Source organism: Rhamphochromis longiceps, linkage group LG22 (genome assembly GCF_057381845.1).
Source record: "Rhamphochromis longiceps isolate RC_006_pf linkage group LG22, R_longiceps_female_GT1.1, whole genome shotgun sequence".
In the NCBI taxonomy this organism is placed as follows: Eukaryota; Metazoa; Chordata; class Actinopteri; order Cichliformes; family Cichlidae; genus Rhamphochromis; species Rhamphochromis longiceps.
Window position 1 is genome coordinate 2,951,164 of NC_140577.1, and position 21,929 is coordinate 2,973,092.

General features: G+C 42.7%; 1 protein-coding gene across 1 annotated transcript; it reads right to left on the minus strand.

Moving 5' to 3' along the window:
- On the minus strand, positions 1-17,176 carry LOC146643100 (immunoglobulin kappa light chain-like). Its single transcript, XM_085395300.1, has 5 exons — positions 16,970-17,176; positions 16,560-16,862; positions 2,116-2,125; positions 1,866-1,897; positions 1-804 (listed from the first exon to the last, which is right to left on the minus strand). The coding sequence occupies exons 1-5, from the start codon at positions 17,019-17,021 to the stop codon at positions 470-472; spliced, it is 732 nt and encodes a 243-aa protein (XP_085251426.1). The 5' UTR covers positions 17,022-17,176; the 3' UTR covers positions 1-469.
- Between the last annotated feature and the right edge of the window lie 4,753 nt (positions 17,177-21,929).

A 21,929-nucleotide genomic window follows, 5' to 3' on the forward strand; every position in this document is an offset into this window, starting at 1 on the left:
TTCAGATTAAAATGTAGATCATAAAACAGCTTTGAGAGTAGAAATTATGAAGAGCACACAGATAATCTATGGTTGACATGACCTCAACATCTTATAGAGAAATATTTAATATGTGGATTAAAAAGTATATTTAACCATTTTCACTGCACATTACACTTGATGTGTCTGTTTACATTTTTATTTTGGTCTGGTTTTACAAATATTACAAAATCTTAATTTTTAAATGTGCATTTATTAAACTCACAGAGTCAAAGAACATGTTTTCTCGTTGCATTTTTATTCTTTTAAGAGTTTGAAATATCAGCTTTACAACAGACACAAAAGGATGAAACTAGAGGAGATTGTTGCTCTGATTGTTGTCATTATGAGATGAAAATATGACTGTTTGATGAGTTTATTTTTTAAATCTGCAAACACAAAGAAACAAAGAGACAGAAGAAAAACAGCATGAAAGACTCAGTGATTGACATCAGGACTGGGAACACTGGTCTCTCCTCAGTATCTCTGAGACCAGAGACTGGGAGCCCTGGGTGGCCTCACAGGTCACAGAGCCCACCTTCCCCCACTGGTCTGCAGTGAGCATCAGGGTGCTGCTCCAGCTGTAGAGGCCGTCATTCTGCAGCACTCCAGGAGTCCTGCTCTCCTCCCCTCTGATGCTGCTGCTGCCACTGCTGTCGCTCGTCTTCCAGGACAGACTCCAGTCTGAGGGGAAGCCCTTGCTGGCCACACACATGAGCGTGGCCTTCCCCTGCTCCAGCTCCTTGTTGGAGGGACCCAGCACCTTCAGGGCGGGGCGGGTATCACCTAGGAAACACCAATCAGCTTAGAGGACACAAACCACAATTTGATTTTCTCCGTTAAGAAGTTTCTGTCAGGTGTTTTTTCTGCTCCACCAGTCATTCACTCACACATTGTTTCACTTCCCTTTAAGAAACCTCTCATGCATATCAGCACAGAGAGAATCATCACACAGTTTGAGCTGAAATATGTTCAAACTACACTGGAAATAAAAGAAGCAGATGTGGAAACATTTACAGCAGAAGTTTGGCTTTAAAATGATTAGAAGTCTAAATCATGGATGACTGAAGACATTAGTGGACACAAGCACAGAGCAGCTACTCATTCATATAGATTTGAAATGTTATTGAACAGCTCACATGATTTCAAACTAAATCTGAAACATCTGACACGATAAAAACATCAGAAAGCAAACTTTGACTCATCCAAACAGCAGCTGATGTGGTGGAAATTTACAAACTAATCATAAGATGATAAAGTTTACTCTTGTCTACAAATATTTTACTGTGACAGAAATGTAGATTAAACAAGAGAAACTCGCAGAGCTCATCTGAATTAGTCCAGTAAAAAGGACAAACATCAAAAACTAAATTATTTTAATAAAAAAAATAGTTTTCTCTCATCTAAGCAGCCTAACAAGTAGTTATAACATAAAATGATACAATATTTAATAATAAACACAGTTTAATTAACTTACTTCCAACATCCAGTCTGGTTCCTCCACCAAAAGTCCACCACAGTGATACAAACTCATTGAGGCGCCGTACAAAAACCTCTGACTGTAGAGAGACACGGCTCTCTGACTCTAACAGACTAAATTAAAACTAAAAGCTCTCAAGACTTAACCAGATGTATGTATATGTAAAATATCCTCAATTCCACTCTGATGTTTTATATCATTTGTTAATATTCATTTTAACATTTATTCTGAAGCTAACTTTGTTTCTTCATGAAAATTTATGTAAAAATTATTTTACCGAGTTTTTTTCTGGCACACTGAACAGAAAAGTCAAGATAATTACAAGAAAGAAATCTGTTAAAGTAAAAGCAGTTTAAGTTTGACTTACTTCCAACATCCAGTCTGGTTCCTCCACCGAACGTGTACCACAGTGATACAAACTCATTGAGGCGCCGTACAAAAACCTCTGACTGTAGAGAGACACGGCTCTCTGACTCTGAGACAAACAAACTCAACAAAATCATTCACTGTTTGTATCATTTAATAATATTATAATAGTGTAATTAAAGCAAATAAAGCCCATTACAACAATATTTAAAGAATCTGATTTCAAAATGTAGATTTTACAGCTTTCACATGTGAAAACATCTCTTGAAACCTGGCACTTAATTTTTTTCACAACTCTAAACACTGAAACTAATTCTCAGCCTAAAATGCTTCAAAAACACTTCAGATTCATGTAGTTATGTTTTGAATTTCACAAAAATATTAAGTTCTGGAAAGTGTACCAGCATTTTTTCCATATATTTTTTTAATTTCTGAATGAACATGTCCATTGTTAAGACGCTGCCTACACATACAGGGTTTTTTTTAATGAGTTTTTATTTCTATTTTGGAATTCTGTCTACAAATAATGGTGTTTTAGGAAGCTTTGAAAATTCCTTCCAGGTAGAGAAGACTGTGCTCTGTGCTGTTCTCACTGTGAAGGCTTCTAACTGGTAAACATTACCATTCAATTCGGGTTTTATCACCATGTGTTGCTTTGGTTTACTTTTGACATGTTTCACACACACACACACGTTTTCAAACGACTTCACTGACATTTATTCGTGAACACTTAAATGAACTCCAGTAAATGTTTCCCCATCACTGCTTTTCTCAGTTGCTTTGGTGAAAGTCTTACATCAGGAACGTCATTCTCACCACTCTTAATGCAGCTCTCAAAATATGTAAGGCCTTTTTCACCACACAGACTCATCTATGCAAAAGACACTTCATAAAACACTTTCACCGTCGTTTTAAGACATCAAAACAGGTTTTTTTTGTTTTGTTATTTTTCTCAAAACCTCACCTACTTTGGAAAGAGTACTGCAAAAAATGTAGGCCTAATGTTACAAGGGGCCAAAGGCCTGTACGAAACTGGACTCAAGTGCTGGACCACATGTGGAGACGGTTGAGTTTGCTTTACACAAATCTTTATTTGGCACAAAAACACAGAGTTATACTTGACGTGGGATTCCTGACAAGAAAACGTAGCGTGGTGGCCTAAGGCATAGCTGGACTGGCCATCGGGCATACCGGGCATTTGCCCGGTGGGCTGCTGGTGATTTTTTGTTTTTATGGGCCGATGGATTTTTTTTTTTTTTTTTTTAGGAAGGGTATATATATATAATGAAAGGTGTTGGATTGGCCAGTTGGTCATGATCGACTCTGGGCTGGACCAATTACAGCCGAGGAGGCCGGATGCACCCTCCCCCTTGTTTGGCAATCATGTGATTTTCGCGCATTGCATGCCGGGAACTCGTGGCAAAACAATCCAAGTACCGCATCAAATGCAAGCATTTGCAGCACCGCAAAACGTTCATTCTCCGGTTCCAATACCTTCTTGTATTCCCAAAAAAAGGAATGTACAAAAACAAAAGGGGAACAATGCCGGTCCGTACAAAGACAGACTTGATGAAAAGCCAAAGAAAAGATACGAGGAAAAAATCAAAGGACTGAAAGGGTCAGACCCTTACGAGCACACAGAGTGGATAAAAGACTTTAGCGTGCTGCCCAACTTTCACCACGCTCAGATTTATAATTATACGGTTCTTGGAGTGAGTGCATACACTCATGAAGTTTTTAGTAACTTCAGGTCACTGCAACAAGCCCAGGTACAGTTTACCGACGGATGGGTGCAGGACCTTGAAATGCACCGTGTAGAACGAAAGACCATCGTCTGAACAAAGGTAAGTTTACCAGTCTCACAAATCGTCGTCATAAATACACATTCGTTAACCGTTTATTAATATAAGCTTTGAGCTCAACGGTAATTAATTAGTAGTGGAAATAATCTCTGGTAGCATCACAGAAATGTAGCAGTGACAATAATATTGTATGCTGTAATCGCACTGGACAATTAGTGATACAAAACAACTGTTTTATCCTGTGAATAAAAGTATATGTTTTTGTCAGTGTACCATAATAACAGAAGCGAAACGCAATATTGTGTCAGGATAATTCACTATTTATGCACAATAAACAAAGGAGCATAGCGCGACAATTTCTGTTCAGCGCCAGATTTGCTTGTAACCTATATCACCAATTATGTTAAGAAAAATGACGCATTAACTACTACAAAACTCTGACCTTTGTGGGAATGCTTGGAGCAGACTAACATGTGAGCTGGAGTGTTCTGGGACGTTATATTTGGTGTATCCAGACCATCCGTCGGCTCTTACTTCGGAAACATGGCTTAAAAAATTTCTCTTCAACGACATAATCCGATTAAAAAAACGATCTCTTTACCCGTCGGCTTCCCGTGGCTGTCATGCGACCGGCTATTGCAGTTAATAATACAACAGCTTCTTGGCATTTTTTTGGGTTTCTTTTTATCGCTGTGTAACTGAGTTCAATTGAAAGCCTGCGTGCGCTAGTACCGATTGCCACAAGTTCCCAGAATCCTTTGCGGTTTTACCCCTGAATGACGTCACATTTTCAATCTTTATCCTGGTGGGCCGGTCTCTAGTCAAAATGCCCGGGCCGATTTTTTTGTCCCAGTCCAGCCTTGGCCTAAGGTGGCGTGGTGATCAAGAGGGAGAGAGGAAAAGGGGGTTAGTGGGTTCTCAGACTTCTCCAGGTGTGATTGAATTTTAAAGAGGAGTATGGCTTATGTTGCAGGTGGAGTTGGCGGTACTTTGAGGGGAGTAGGTGAAGGTCCATGATAGGTTTGTAGCTTGAACCCATCCGCTGGAATGTTGAAGACAATATAATTACACAGCAAAGCAAGACACAAGTAGGCAAAGTTCTTCATGTTTCTCGCGCACGGGAGAGACCGGACAAACGCCGTTCCTTCGCTTGACCCCAGTTGCTCTCTCCGTTCTCCCGTACCACTGTTCTGTTATTGAGGTTACATGAATATGCATAGGTTCATTAACATATGACGTCTACATACACACAAAGAGTACCTTGCCTGTGTATGTGTGTGTGTGTGTGTGTGTGTGTGTGTGTGTGTGTGTGTGTGTGTGAGAGAGAGAGAGATCTGTGTGTGTGAGAGATCTGTGTGAGGTCAAGATGTGACCCTGTGAAGACTCCCCAAAGCTGGTGCCAGGACGTCTAGCGGGTCCATCTAAACAAAAGGCTCTTACACTCAAACAGATATACGTGTGTTTGCTATATCATATATCAGCAAGAGAAGATACGACCTCTCCTAGGAGGTGTGTGATCTATGCCAGAACACTCTGTAGAGGAGTGAACGCACTCCCCTCTTCATGCTACACAGAGTTGTTACAGACCTCCTAGGATGAGACATTCTTTCAATCTACAAATGATTATATACTTCTAAGCATATATGAGTAAATATTTCTAAGCATAAATGACAATCAACAATACAAAACCTAACAGTCCAGGTGAGCTGAACAAAGTTAAGATGAGCTGACCTGAGCTCCAAGGGATCCTGTGAGAAGCAGTGGGAAGAGGGCAGCAGGTGTGATATTGAAATCCTTCCCAGGAGACGGAGCATGAAACTGCAGTGAGTATGGCCGAGTGCATAGACTTGGGCAAGGAGCATGAAGCATGGTAGCCTGTTACCACCGAGGGTAAGTTGGCAAACTAGCAGTGAAGAGACGGCAACGCTGGTCTTAAATATCCTGAGTAGGTTGCTCCAGATTGGCTCCATGTGAGGAGATGATGGCTCTGCCCAGGGGCAGACACAGGAGAACATGGTGGAAATTTACCAGCAGCTCACCCGGACTGTGACAGCTAATGAGAAGTTTAAAACTGTTTTTCAGAAACAAAAATCTAATCTGATATATATATATATATATATATATATATATATATATATAAGCAGCTGGATAGCGTAGTGGTTAAACTACACGCCTTTGGAACAGAGGATCGCAAGTTCGATTCCTGCCTGGGGCGTCTGTATCCAGTAAGGGTCCTAAGGCTAGACCCCCGTATGCTAAGCAAGCCTACCGCAGACATGAGCGAGACAGATAAATATGAAGGCATGCCGGCTCGGACGTCGCCCGGATCAACAAGGTCCGCGTCAGGTGTTGAGGAACCAGGGCACCCTGACGAAAAGTGGGCTACTGGAACAAGAAGGCATCGGTGGGCAAGGGACGAAAACAGGGCGTTGTTGGAATGCTACTACGCAAGTAACCCCGGCGGAAGGGGCTACATGAATAGGATGAGGGACCTATGGATTCTTCGATACCCAACATCCACAATGACGGCGAAACAACTAGTAGCTCAGTGTTCCAACATTCGAAAGAAGGGACTGCTCTCACAGCTAGAGATTGACGAGGTACAACACAAATGCTACGGCAAGGAGGAGTCAGGACGCCAGGTCAGGGGGGAGATATCATCACCCCCACCCAAGATTGGGTACATAGCCCCATCGTTGAGTGCGAGAGGAACTGACCTGAAAAATAGGATCATGGCCAAGCTTGAAACCTGGATCCCCCGTAGCCGGTTACCAAGATTACGTGAAGTACCCTCAGAAGGTCTGCTAGATGATGTTAATGCAGCACTACGGGCAATACCTACAACCACGATTACCGACACTAACAAGCTGATCTACAATACGGCAGCAGTGATCAGTGAGATGCTTGGCTACAAGTTGAACAGCCACAAGGGGCAGTACCCTCCATGGAGAAGGAGGCTAGAGGGCAAGATCAAAGTAGCACGGAGGGAGGTTAGCCAACTAACGGAGTTGCAGAAAGGTGCGACAAATAAGGTGCCTAAGAAATACAGCAAGCTGTCCATACCTGAGGCCTTGGAAACTGCCAAGCAAAGACTCACTTGAGGAGGTACACCAGAGAGATAGAAGGCAGGAGAATAAACCAGCTGTTCTCCACAGAACCAGCAAAGGTGTACTCTCAGTGGCAAGGGAACAATAAGAGAACAGCACCACCAAGGCTGGAGACGGAGCAATACTGGAAGAGCATATGGGAGAAGGATGCAACCCATAACGGCAATGCTCAGTGGCTAGTGGATCTGAGGGCAGACCACAGCGACCTCCCTGAACAGGGTCCAGTAACCATCACAGTGGCAGATATCCAAGAAAGGGTCTCCAGTATGAAGAGTTGGACAGCACCAGGGCCCGACATGGTTCACGCCTACTGGCTGAAGAAGCTGACTGCACTCCACGAGCGTCTGGCAGCACAAATGAACCAGCTGCTAGTTAACGAGAGACACCCGGAATGGCTAACTGAAGGCCGGACGGTCCTGATCCCCAAGGACCCCAAGAAGGGACCGGTCCCCTCCAACTACCGACCAATAACCTGCCTCAGTACTACATGGAAGCTCCTGTCAGGCATCATGTCTGCTAAGATGAACAGGCACATGGGTCAATACATGAGCGGGACACAGAAAGGAATTGGCAAGAATACCAGAGGTGCAAAACACCAGCAACTGGTAGACAGAACAATCAGCCGAGACTGCAAGACCAGACTGACCAACCTGTGCACTGCCTGGATTGATTACAAGAAGGCCTATGACTCAATGCCCCACAGCTGGATACTGGAATGCCTAGAATTGTACAAGATCAATGGGACCCTAAGAGCCTTCATCAGGAACTCAATGGGGATGTGGCGTACAACACTAGAGGCCAACTCCAAGCCCATAGCACAAGTTACCATCAAGTGCGGGATCTACCAAGGAGATGCTCTGTCCCCACTGCTGTTCTGCATAGGCCTGAACCCCCTCAGTGAGATCATTAACAAGACTGGCTACGGATACCGACTACGGAACGGAGCAGTTGTCAGCCACCTCCTGTACATGGATGACATCAAGCTGTATGCCAAGAGTGAACGAGACATCGATTCACTGATCCACACTACCAGGCTATACAGCAATGACATTGGAATGTCGTTTGGACTGGAGAAGTGTAGTCGGATGGTAACAAAGAGAGGGAAGGTAGTCAGAACTGAGGGGATTGAACTACCAGAAGGCAACATTGCAGACATAGAGGACAGTTACAAGTACTTGGGGATCCCGCAGGCAAATGGGAACCATGAAGAGGCCGCTAGAAAGGCTGCAACCACCAAGTACCTGCAGAGGGTCAGGCAAGTCCTGAGGAGTCAGCTGAATGGTAAGAACAAGATCCGGGCCATCAACACATACGCCCTGCCCGTGATCAGGTACCCTGCTGGGGTAATAAGCTGGCCAAAGGAGGAGATAGAAGCCACTGACATAAAGACAAGAAAGCTCCTTACCATGCATGGAGGGTTTCACCCCAAGTCCAGCACCCTGAGGCTGTACGCTAAGCGGAAGGAAGGGGGCCGGGGACTGGTGAGTGTCAGCACCACAGTCCAGGATGGATGGCCCCAACTGACCGAGTGCTCAGTGAATACCTCAGGCAGCAGAAACCCAAGAAAGAGGATGGAGACGAGGAACCATCATGGAAGGACAGGCCCCTGCACGGTATGTACCACCGGCAGATAGAGGAGGTGGCTGATATCCAGAAATCCTACCAGTGGCTGGACAAAGCTGGACTGAAAGACAGCACAGAGGCACTAATCATGGCAGCACAAGAACAAGCTCTGAGCACAAGATCCATAGAGGCTGGGGTCTATCACACCAGGCAAGACCCCAGGTGCAGGCTGTGTAAAGATGCCCCAGAGACAATCCAGCACATAACAGCAGGGTGCAAGATGCTAGCAGGCAAGGCATACATGGAACGCCATAACCAAGTGGCCGGCATAGTGTACAGGAACATCTGTGCTGAGTACAACCTGGAAGTCCCGAGGTCAAAATGGGAGATGCCCCCAAGGGTGGTGGAGAATGACCGAGCTAAGATCCTGTGGGACTTCCAGATACAGACGGACAAAATAGTGGTGGCTAACCAACCGGACATAGTGGTGGTAGACAAACAGAAGAAGACGGCCGTAGTGATCGATGTAGCGGTTCCGAATGACAGCAATATCAGGAAGAAGGAACACGAGAAGCTGGAGAAATACCAAGGGCTCAGAGAAGAGCTCGAGAGGATGTGGAGGGTGAAGGTAACGGTGGTCCCCGTGGTAATCGGAGCACTAGGTGCGGTGACTCCCAAGCTAGGCGAGTGGCTCCAGCAGATCCCGGGAACAACATCGGAGATCTCTGTCCAGAAGAGCGCAGTCCTGGGAACAGCTAAGATACTGCGCAGGACCCTCAAGCTCCCAGGCCTCTGGTAGAGGACCCGAGCTTGAAGGATAAACCGCCCGCAGGGGCGTGCTGGGTGTATATATATATATATATATATATATATATATATATTTTTTTTTTTTTTTTCTTAATTTACAAAACTGATGAAATGGAGAAAAGCAAAATAATACTCATTAATACTCATTGTGTGTTCTGTTCACATCATCGACACATTCTCAGCCTGGCTGGGGGGCTTCTTTGCCCAGCCTGGAGGCTCCCGGTGCAGACGGCTCCCTGTGATAGTGTTTCCTCACCTGGCTCATGTAAAGATTGATTGATTGATTGATTGATTGATTGATTGATTACTACAGTGCCGTGATCTTCCTCATGCTGTGTGTGTTTTGTTAGATTCTTCCCAGTTTAGGTTTTGTGGAGTTTTCTGTTCAGCAATAAAAGCTGCCATTTTGAGTTCAGTCCTGTTTCCAGTGAGTTTGCGTTTGGGTCCAATTCCTGCCTGGACACAGCCCGATCACGACAGTTGTGAGCTGTGAGTTGTGGATCAATGAAGTAACAAATCCCTTTATTAGTGTAGAAACAACAGCAGTGTGTATGTGTGTATAAAACAATGAGAAAGGCTAATTTGATTGGGGAAAAGCATCACTGATTTGAGAACTGCAGCAAACTGACAGAAACTGTAACATTTGTTGGAGGTGGATGGTACTGGAGGAAATCATGTTGTATCATGATGTTTGAACCATATTTAATTTTGGATCACAGCCATCTGAATGGTCTCCTATAGCAACATTTTGAAATTGACATTGTCATCAGAAACTTTAATAACCAACAACATCGCAAACAAAACCAATAAAATGTTACGCTTAACTAAAAAATGTGTTTCCAATAAGTCAAACAGCATGTCTCACTCAATAGTACTTTACATACAGTGAGTATAACTGCATTCATACTAATAATATGGATGGATATTACATTTACAAGTGGTTTAGAAAACACTTTCTCCACAAAGTCTCTTGTATTCCCACTGTGAAGCTTTCAGTTAGGTCACATGATCTTCACCAGCAAGTAGAATTTACTCCAAAAAGTTATTTGAATCAATGTAACTGTACAAATGTAAGTGTGACCCACCACTGTACATAAAGTCACTGACTAAATGCTTTCCATGAAATATTTAATACTTCAAACATGAATGAAGGAATTCAGAAAAGATATGAATTTCTTACTTCTCTACATCTTAGCAAAGAGCAACTGTTAAATGAACTTATTTCAAATATAATCAGTTAGTAGTTCTTCAGAACCCATCAGGATCTGCGTGGCGTACAGAATGTTGTAAAAACATGTAGTGAAGTCCAGACCTTTACTTTTTCACATTGTGCCTCTAAACTTGGTCAGATGATTTCCATAGAGAGGCACTTTGCATCAGCAGCACCATGCTCCAGTGCTCTGGGAGAGTTTATAGTCCTGAGAGTTGAACACTGGATGACTGACAGCTGTCCTTCATCACAACAGAAGCCACAGAAATCCTCCTCATCAAAAACATGACTTTGATCTGCGTCCTCATCTGGACTCTCCTCTGCTGCTGCTTCACAGGTAAAGTCCAGAGAATCAAACTCCTCTCCTCTATCAACATCTGTCCCTCTGAAATGAAGCCCACAAAACCATGAAGCTGCTTTATGTTTTTGTCTCTGTGTCCTCAGAGTCCAGAGGACAGATCACAGTGACTCAGCCTGGAGCAGTGAGCTCTGCTGTGGGAGGATCTGTGAGCATCAAGTGTAGGACCAGTCACAATGTTAATGGCAACTATTTATCCTGGTACCAACAGAAAGATGGAGGAGTTCCTAAACTGCTCATTTACTACGCTACCACTCGAGAATCAGGGATTCCAGCTCGTTTTACAGGCAGTGGATCAAACTCTGACTTCACTCTGACCATCAGTGGAGTCCAGGCTGAAGATGCAGCAGTTTATTACTGTCAGAGTCTTCACTATCTAAACAGTCAGTGGGTGTTCACACAGTGAAAAACAGTCGTACAAAAACCTCCCTCAGTCAGACTGAACAGAAACTGAAGTGACTGCTGCAGCTGGAAGATACTGCAGAGACTGATACAGTTCACTGAGGACACACACACACACACACACACACACACACACACACACACACACACACACACACACACACACACACACACACACACACACAGGCTGTAGATCTCTTAAACAAATACCATCATTTTTCGCACAGCAAGGAAAAGTTGGAGAAAGTCTCGAGAAACAATCATTGCAAAAATCATTTCTCTGAAACGAAGCTGACAAAACCATGATGTGTACGATTATGATAAAGAAAGCTGAGCAGTGTATTGAAAAAAGCTTGGCTTTGACCTTTGAGCTCAGCTTGAAAATAGATCTGTGAAGGTTCTCAGTCATCCAGGTGCTCGTACTCTAAGGAGCCACCAAACCTACAAAATGTCTTTGGGGCAAGACTTCGTTCCCTCTCACCTACTCGAGGATGACAGTGTGGAAATAAGTGTGCAGTCAGTTATTAATACTCGTCTTCTATCTGGGTGTTGTTGGGTCTGTGTTTCCACAAGCCCCGCTGGTTTAGAGACGTATTCATCATGAAGAAAATGAGACAGTCAGCGATCGATCGATTTATTTGCAATGGAGGCCTCGTCGGTGTCTACCACAAAATGACCCCAACGACGGCCTCCGCTTGCTATTGGGAAAACAGTTCACACAATACAATAGTACCTCCCCTCGTAAACCCCCCTTGGTTACAAAGACAAGGCACTGTATGTATGTGTGTGTGTGTGTGTGTGTGTGTGTGTGTGTGTGTGTGTGTGTGTGTGTGTGTGTGTGTGTGTGTAAGCTGGTGCCAGGAGTCCAGCGGTCCACCTAAACAAAAGGCTCTTATACTTAAACAGATACAGAGTAGGTGTCCTCCCATACTATATAAAGAAGGTACGACCTCACTCATGACCTTAGGATGTGTGTGCATGCCAGAACACTCTGGAAGAGTCTTTGCAGACTACCAAGGATCAGACCTCTATCATTATACAATTGATACCTCTAAGCATATATGATTATATGATAGAGCCCTTTTTTATGGCCTCTATCAACCCTCATCGCCTCACTTCAGGCATTCTTCCTGTGGGGGGAATACTTATGACTCCTCTATTGTCCTTTTTATCTCTGCAGAAAACCTTTCTCGGAAAGGGTATTGGATCCAGTTGTTTTACTGCTGTTATGATCCCACCTGTTGAATCACTTTAGCAGTCTTGTAGAAGTGGTCATGATGCAAATGACAACAACAATGACACAAAGGAAGACCCTCTTCAGATTGTTAAAGTATGCTTAGCACAGTGACACAGCATTAGGTGATGTTCATAGGAAATTGCCGTCGGTCATTCCCCATCACCACCCTAGCTTCTGGTTTCTGTGCTGCTCACAGAATCATGATGCCATCATTGAACTCGACTGTGCTGTCGATTGGAGCTTGGCACGCTCCCCTCACCCTCAGATGCCCGTCTGTAGTATTTTTTTCTCTCTTACTTTCTTTGATAAATGTACCTGTATATTGTTTATATGATCTAAATATATTAACAATGAACAATTTCTTTTTGTTCTCAGATCAAATAAAACAATTCCATCTCAAATACTTTTTTTCCACATAATGAAAGTATTTGTGTAGAAATTAAAACTCTTTGCAAGTAAATTATTGTTTTATCATATATCCTGCGTAATTTAAAATACGAAAATATTAAAACCATACTAAATATAGAAGAATGTATTAAAACTATCACAGTAAAGCTCCTGTTAAGTAAAGGTGGTATGAATAATTTGTTTTACAGAGACGAGTAAAACTTTGATTTTCAAGTCCTTTCACTCTAATTACCACTGGAGCAAAGCTAAGTTAGAAAAATTAAATGTAATGCAGGGCTGTAGAGTGCAACCAATTTGGTCGCAAGTGCGATTAAAAATAATCTCAGGTCGCAGCGGTACGACCAACTATTCGAGTAAAATAAATAAATAAAAAAACACTCTCTGCAACTCTGAAACTCTCCCTGTGGTCAACAACCGACACACATTATGCTCCTATCGTGGTCTAAACCAATCAGAGATAATCAGGGGTGGGACCTCTCTGATTGGTCGTAGTTCAGATATTCATGTAGTCCGTCTGTACGTTTGAAAGTACAGGCAGATAGAGAGAGGTGAGTAGCTTGAATAAAGCGACATTGATTCATTAAATCCTAAATCGAGTTTTAAACATAAATATATTTTCCCAGAAACGCCGGAATCTCAGGTTAAAGATCACAAAAGTATTTTATCAACCACCAAACAGTAAATGAGAGCAGGTAAACGGATTCCACACAAAGACACACAGTGTAAACACACAGAGGGACCCGACGCATCAGAATCAGCTTTCTCTGCTTTCTCACACGACGGCACGTAGACGGACACGCCATCGGGCTGAAAACCGACAGCTCACTGATTCTGATGCGTCGGGTCCGCGCTGTTTACGTCTTTTTTTGTGCTGATTCTGAGCTGCAGGTTTTGTCTCTCTCCAAGCAAAATTGACTGAACCAGCAGCAAAAGAAGCAACAAACTATTCACATCTGATAAACATCGTCATGAATTCCCTCTTATTTTACTGTTTTGTTTACACCAAGATAAAAATCACACTTCATGCACAGCTCTCTCTCTCTCTGTACTTCAAGAACAGTTTCCCGTCTCAAATCTCTGTTTTCTGCATTATTCCTTCGCTTATTACCCACCAGTCTACCGTTGTTTGCAGCTCTGTCAGCCTCTGTCTTTTTTTTTTCTTTTTTTCTTTTACTTCAATGACCTCGGACAAGAAAGCCTATTTTCTGCTGTTCAATACTGAAGAAATGTAAACTTTTTAAAATTATGCAAAATTGCAGAATATTTTTAAGATTATCTGCTATAAAAAGCCAGGGCAGGAATATCTCCTTCATGTTTTCTGTTTTTTATTCTCAGTTACTTTGACACATGGACATTGTTAGGATTGATATTTTTTATATTGTCATTTGTGCTAAAATATATAGATATATAACCATTGCCTTTATGTGTCCTAATATGGCTATCATTATGAAGAAAAAGCCAGACAGTCAAAGGGGCTTTCTTTTGTTTACATTTACATCATGTACACTTATATAAGTTGGTTGGAGTTTTGAGCCATGGGTGGACATGACTCAAAAAGGGGGGAGAAGATCATAAACAACTTGATCCAATTTCCTTTAAAAAACTTTTTCTGCAGTGACAACAGGAAAGGAGAGGAGTTGTAAATGCAGATGATTCACCAGGTGACTCGATCACCCCACAGGGTGTCTACAGTGAGAAGATTTGGGGGTTTGAAAGGGGTCATAAAGAGGAGTGTTGACCAGGCTACAGCTTTGAAGATAGCTGGAAGCCACATGGACAAACCAAAAACCAACGGATGTGTTTGAATGCCTATGTCTGCATACATTTGGATTGTAGTGCATATTCTTTTGAGAACGTTGATTCTTGTTTTTGACTGTTGACATTCATTTGTTTCCTTGCAGGATGTAGTTTACTGTGTGTGAGATGAATGAGAAGTAGGATAATTGCTAAGCACGTTTCGTACATGTATTAACTGTGAACTTTTGCAGCAGTAGGAAGTGAATGATGTGAGGAGCTGTGTGTGAATGAAGCCTATACTGAACTGTCAAACACAAGGGTGCATAAGTGGAAATTTAAGTACAAAGTTGGCAAAAAGGGGGGACTGTTGGAGTCAAATTGTTAAATGTTGTCATTGTGTTACTTAAATGTGTAAGACTTAGTTCAAGCAGCATGGTCAAAGACATTCCTTTGTCTCTGACCACCTCTCCAGCCTGTTTGTTGGTGGGGGAGGCTGTAGTGTTTCATTATAGGGACATCCTATGTGAGGGTTCTGTTTTCTTGGTTAGTAAGCTTCCTGCTTTTATGACCCTTTTGATAAGCAGGAGGTCACACAAACGCACCACCAAACAAGCATACACACTCACATACACACAAACACACATACTCGCACACACACACAGACACACACGCAGTGTTTTAACCTTTTGTGACCATAGGGGGGTTTTACAACGAGTGGTGTTTGTGTTCTCAGAATAAAAAGCTGCAAGGAAGGCTGTTTATTTGATGCTGGCTAGCAGACAGGTGAGGAGCGTTTAGCTCCAAGAGCCTGGTTCCAACCAGCCTGCCTTGCTAGCAAGTAAAATTGCTGTTCATCTTGCTTCCTTGTCGTTAACGGGAGTAAGTTTCTAAACCAGCGGGGCCTGTGGAAGCGCAGAGCAGCGATCACGGCGAAGCTGCTCCTCCGGCACCGATGCCAGAGGCGGCGGGATTCCTCCAGGTCGCTCGCTAACACTGTGGAGCATCAGCAGTGAGTCACGGATGTTAAAAAGCGTCTGTCGCTCATACACCAACAGGGAGTGGGTTTTCCAAGCTAGCAGGGACACCACTAAGAACACAATATGCAAACATTGCAGAACCGAGAGAAAGACGGCGTGCCATAACACCCGGTGCCATCTCTGCATTCTTATTGCCAAAGAGTGCCAAAGCACTTTAAGCACAAGAACAAGATTGTTAGTTAATCATTTACAAATCAATATTGTCTGTATGGACAGCAATTTCCCCCCAAAAAAGGGCACATGTAAAACCGCGGTGTTAAGCGATGCGGTTGAAAAAGTGGCGCACCAGTGCAACCAAGGCAAAAAGTTATTCTAGAGCCCTGTAATGTTAAAGATAATTAGAACATGAAGCCACTGCTTAGCTTAACTGAAAACAATTCTGGGATTTGTTTTTTGAACTTTAGCATCACAGTTGAACAAATGAAAGACCAGGAGAATAACAAAGTGAAGGATGAAACATCGACCAAATCATTTTATCAATGTTCATGTTTGAAAATATACAGCTTAATAAAAACAGGATGACTTTATTTGCACAACAATGTGAGTTGATAAGAAGGTTCGTTTTTGGTATAGAGGAGTTTATTTGTTTTGGACGTGAGCAATGCCAAAACAAGAAAACAGGTCCTTATGTTCCCCAATCTTCCCAAACAGAAAAGTAAAAGTAAACCAAAGACGAGTTTCTAAGCAATGCTCTTAACCAGGAAACAAGTGTTTCAACAAAAATGGCCTTTCACTCCTTAACTGCTGCAATGTTTACATTTTACTGTTTACACTGCACAAGTTTACTCTCACAAATTAAACCCTTTTTGGGTGAAAGAAAGATGGAGGACCTGTACTAGTGTGTGTGTGTGTGTGTGTGTGTGTGTGTGTGTGTGTGTGTGTGTGTGTGTGTGTGTGTGTGTGTGTGTGTCCTCAGTGAACTGTATCAGTCTCTGCAGTATCTTCCAGCTGCAGCAGTCACTTCAGTTTCTGTTCAGTCTGACTGAGGGAGGTTTTTGTACGACTGTTTTTCACTGTGTGAACACACGCTGACTGTTGATGCGGTGATAACTCTGACAGTAATAAACTGCTGCATCTTCAGCCTGGACTCCACTGATGGTCAGAGTGAAGTCAGAGTTTGATCCACTGCCTGTAAAACGAGCTGGAATCCCTGATACTCGACTGCTAGCATAGTAAATGAGCAGTTTAGGAACTCCTCCATCTTTCTGTTGGTACCAGGATAAATAGTTGCCATTAACATTGTGACTGGTCGTACACTTGATGCTCACAGATCCTCCCACAGCAGAGCTCACTGCTCCAGGCTGAGTCACTGTGATCTGTCCTCTGGACTCTGAGGACACAGAGACAAAAACATAAAGCAGCTTCATGGTTTTGTGGGCTTCATTTCAGAGGGACAGATGTTGATAGAGGAGAGGAGTTTGATTCTCTGGACTTTACCTGTGAAGCAGCAGCAGAGGAGAGTCCAGATGAGGACGCAGATCAAAGTCATGTTTTTGATGAGGAGGATTTCTGTGGCTTCTGTTGTGATGAAGGACAGCTGTCAGTCATCCAGTGTTCAACTCTCAGGACTATAAACTCTCCCAGAGCACTGGAGCATGGTGCTGCTGATGCAAAGTGCCTCTCTATGGAAATGAACTGACTGACTCCAGCACGACTCGTTTAAAAAGAGTTTTTCACAGCATATTTGGAATGTGACTCAACTGAACACTGTAGATTCATAGACAGGTAACAAATAAAGAAAAACTCGACCCCTACAATGAAGTGATGTGAAAGCTGTGTAAATTTGAGCAGATGTGTTAGAGCTCACGTTTATCCTCCAGTATCATCACCATCATTGACACCGAATGTGGGGACATAATCAAAATCGTAATTATAATACTTTTAAATAAAAAAACTGGAGAATCTGTACCAAAGAGCACTGAAGCTTTTATATTCGGTGTTAACTCAACAATGTAAACAAACACTTTTTCAGTTTTCGCTCTTTTGTTGTGACATATCTCACTTTGTCACTGCAGAATAATGTCATGGAAATATAATCAACAAAGGCTGCAGACACGATGAGCCAACACCTTTTTAATTCCCAAGCAGTTGAGGGAGGGAGGACATTCAGTGGGGCACTGATGCGTGTCTCTAAAGATGAATAGCAGCCCTCTTTAACCCTTTAAAGCCGGTTGGAGCAGACACGCTCCAATTTGCGTAACTATTTTTAAATCCCGGTAGCACTGCAACCACGTAAGCTAGCGCAATAATTTTTTTTGCATATGAAACCGGAGGAGTTGTACTTACATCTTATGCCATCAGCTTGTCCTAGGTCACAGTTTCCTTAAAACATACAGCTTTGCAAAAACTGCATAAAAAGCACTTGCAGCAACAAAAACATAATATTCCAGAAACACGCTTTGCCGATCCGATCAGCTGTTTGTAACACTTCCTACGTCCATCAGCGTGAACTATCACATGTCCTCCATATCCTGCCCGAAACCGGAAGTGACGTCATTTTGCGGAAATTTAGTTTTTTTTTTTACCATCGTGGCCTTATGAGCCTATACTTGTGTTTTTAAAAGTTATGTTTGACTTTATGACTTTCTGTGTCGTTTCTGGGATGCTGAGGACTCATATTGCACTGCTGGAAATAGTTTATTTTGATGCAGGGAGCTGGAAGCATGTAAATATAATAATAACCACAGCAGCCAAACAGAGAGCCTGACGAGCCCAGTTGTAAGTAAGCTATTAAGACTCGACTGGACACTGTGTTCGTGTTTTCCTCCGAAACAATAAGTTCTGCTGGAGCAGCCTTTCAACGCCTCTCTCTGTCTCTTACAAACTTGACCCAGACAACAAAGTAAAGCTAGTTTTCAGCTACGAGCCCGACACTAACCCAACAGATTAGCCAGAGGTCCCTTTACTACAGTTTGGAGCTGCGGACCTGTTTTATATATGCGTTTGCAGATCACTGCAAAAAGTGCAGCCTTACCTAATGTCCACCTACTGTTACTCATTTATATTAAGATGTAAAAATCGAGTTGTTATTGGTACGGCAAGTAGGCTTCAGTAACAGTAATAAATCACATTCACGTAGTTGTAAAAAGCATGATCATATATTAAGTAATCCAAAGTATTCAGAATACGTTACAAAATACATTTTGGGGCATGTAATCTGTAATCTGTAGTGGAATACATTTTAAAAGTAACCTTCCCAACACTGCAGACACTACATCACAAAACAGAAAGTGACCTGTTCAGGGCATGAAACCGAAGTCTTTCCAGCCTCACAGGTTGTGCTGTTATAAAAATATCAAATTAAAACAGAGATGAATGATTCTGCGCTGTGGGCATGTTTAACTTTTGCATCCTGTGGTCAGCATCATGCATCAATGTGAATCACTGCAAGTTTTTTTGTACTGAGTTTTACAAAACTCTAAAATAGGTTTTGCAAATTGTACCTTTCCTCTGATTTTTTTTAATGTCTTTCATTTTTGACGCCATGTTCAAATGTGCAGGTTCTTTTTTGGGGGAAAACTTTTCTATTCTGTCCTGTTGCTTACGCGGTTCTTTGATTTGCTGACAGGTAAGTTTCTAAAACTTCTTTCAGGGTGAAGATTCTCTGAAACTCTGTTCATGTGTTTGAGTAGACAAGTACAACATTTCTTTTCTTCTTTTTTTGTTAAGTGAACAAGAGGAAATCAGATTTTGTCTTACAAGGACGAATGTCTGAGCCTTTATCTTCAGACATTGTTTGCATGTTTTGTTGGCATTTGGCAACACTTGGGGTTATATCACAAAGTACTGCTCTGGTTTGATCATGAAACATTTTCTTGCCTTTCTCAGTCAATGAACATGTTTTTGTAAAAGATTGCAAAAAATACCCAGATTTAAAAATCCCACACATCCATCAATGTCTGGATGTGTCCTAAAACACAAGAAAGAAAACATTTTCATAAACTGACTGATTAATTGATAAACAGCATCGACTATTTGATCCAACTACTTGTTGTTTTCAGTGCCACATCATTTCAAAGCCACATCAGTGTCTACTGTCTGCCTACTGTTTACTATCATAGCCACAGTAGTGGCTGTCTAACTGAGGACCTGATGGCTTTGACCTTTTCTTGTCCATCTTCCATCAGTAATTTTGACCCCACTACATGAACTAATAGACTAATAACCTACACCTTTTATAGGTTTCTTTTTTTTTCTTTGAACACAACCCAGGAAAAATAATGAATACATAATGGGCTTAGATTAACAACATGAATGAAATGTGCACTATTTGGAAGCAGTGCGCCCTCTCCATTTTTGACAGGTTGGTGTGTGAGTCTTCAGCAGCAGCACGCAGGTGCACTGAGGGCCCTCGTGCTCACTTTTTGCATATATGTCTGTGATAAAATTTAGAAAACACATCGGTGCAAATTATAAGTCTGTATCATAATGTCTTCACTTTTTGTGTTTGTTGTAGTGCTGTCAACGTTAACACGTTAACGCCGTCTCTCATCTGGAGCGCAGAAAGGACAAACTTTGGGCAAACTGCCTGAAATGCGTTGACAGAGACATTTCTGGGATTTTGAGTCATTCTGCGCTCCAAACGGATTAATCGCGTCAAAAATTTTAATCGCGTTAATCATGATGACGGCGTTTACGTTCACAGCCCTAGTTTGTTGGTTTGTTTTATACGTGAGCTTGTTATTAGATGCCGCTCCAGCAAGTCAGAGAATTCCCCCGCAGCCCTGCCCCTCTCCTGGGTTTGGCAAGCAGCAGCCACACCTCGCAAATACAGGGAGCCTTTACTCCCCGCAAATGGGCAATAGAAAACCAATTGGTGCCTGGCACTATGTCGGGGCAGCATGGGTGCGAGCTACCTTTTTTTTTCTTTTGCCGATGCCATGATGCCGGCCCCCACCACGATGCTGCCCTGGGCAACCGCCCCTGTCGCCCATATCAAAAACCGCAACTGAAGGTGTGTGTGAGGAGTGCTCCTCAGATCCACTGGTGTTTGCTGTGACTCCCTGCAGTGGAATCTCCCAATGCGCATTGGCAATAAAGCTTTGATGCCTAATCTGCCTAATCTGACTCTTCTTCTCCAGCTGTGATATCAAAGGATCGGTGAGGTCAACAAGTGAACCTCAACACCTGCTTGAGGATTTTCCATATGAGCTGCTCCGTCTCTGTCTTCCACTCCATCTGACATCAAGCTATTGGTGATCTTTTTGTCTGTCATGGTCCTGGCTCTGCTACCCAGTGTTTCGATGTCCCTTAGGCAAGTTGTTCTCAAACTTTTCACAATGAGTACCACCTCATAAAATATATGGCTCTTAAAGTACCACCCTTATGACCAACATTAAAGTACAGTAGTATAGGCCTATTTAACACCACATGCAGTTTACACAAGACAATTTTAAATCTTATATGAATGTTATTCATTTTAACTGTCATAAACAGGATGTGACAAGTGATAATAATACCAGCTGTACTGTATTAAAACATTCACAGCAGGTGGAATATCAGTCTTTAAGTGATGATGTATGAACAAACTACTCTGCGTTTATCAGGGCTGTTGTGTTTTTAACATGTTTTAATGCTTTGTATCTTGTTCTGTTTAATCTGAACAAGCCCCTAAAAAAAGTCAGTGATCACTGTCGGCCTCTCTCAGTTTTTATTACCACCGTTCATTTTAAAGCTCAGTTTTTAAACCCTACAATGTAACTGCAGCCCAGCCCATGCAGCAGTATATTAATGACTAACCTCATATTGTGGATGGATTATCTCCTGACTGAAGTTTGGTCTGTTTACAGCATCTTGCCGTGGGATTGCATTTGTCCCTAACCATCAGAAACGCTCATGTTAACTTTAAAAAAAAAGTTAACATTCGTCCTCCAGCTTCATTGTGTTTATAGTATGCTAACCATAGCTGTGTAGCTAGCCACGACATAGCACAGCATTATAGACCTGCTAGTCCAATTTCACTAACCCTACAAACATCACTGCTTTTTTCTTTTCTGTCTTCATGTAGGGGCGATCGTGGCTCAAGAGTTGGGAGTTCACCTTGTAATCGGAAGGTTGCCAGTTCGAGCCCCGGCTTGGACAGTCTTGGTCGTTGTGTCCTTGGGCAAGACACTTCACCCGTTGCCTACTGGTGGTGGTCAGAGGCCCCGGTGGCGCCAGTGTCCGGCAGCCTCGCCTCTGTCAGTGTGCCCCAGGATGGCTGTGGCTACAATGTAGCTGCCATCACCAGTGTGTGAATGGGTGGATGACTGGTTGTGTAAATTGCTTTGGGGTCCTTAGGGACTAGTAAAAGCGCTATACAAATACAGACCATTTCATTTATGTCATAAGTGATAGCACAGCTGTGCATTTGAACTTTTCAGAAATCCCTCAGGACATGGTATATTATTTAATCTGG

Excerpts from the sequence above, each read along its gene's own strand:
- LOC146643100 (XM_085395300.1), bottom strand. The coding sequence starts at position 17,021 with ATGACTTTGATCTGCGTCCTCATCTGGACTCTCCTCTGCTGCTGCTTC. Across the intron at positions 16,863-16,969 it reads CCTCTGCTGCTGCTTCACAG|AGTCCAGAGGACAGATCACA; the intron begins GTAAAGTCCAGA and ends CTGTGTCCTCAG. Across the intron at positions 805-1,865 it reads AACCAGACTGGATGTTGGAA|GTGATACCCGCCCCGCCCTG; the intron begins GTAAGTCAAACT and ends GGTGTTTCCTAG.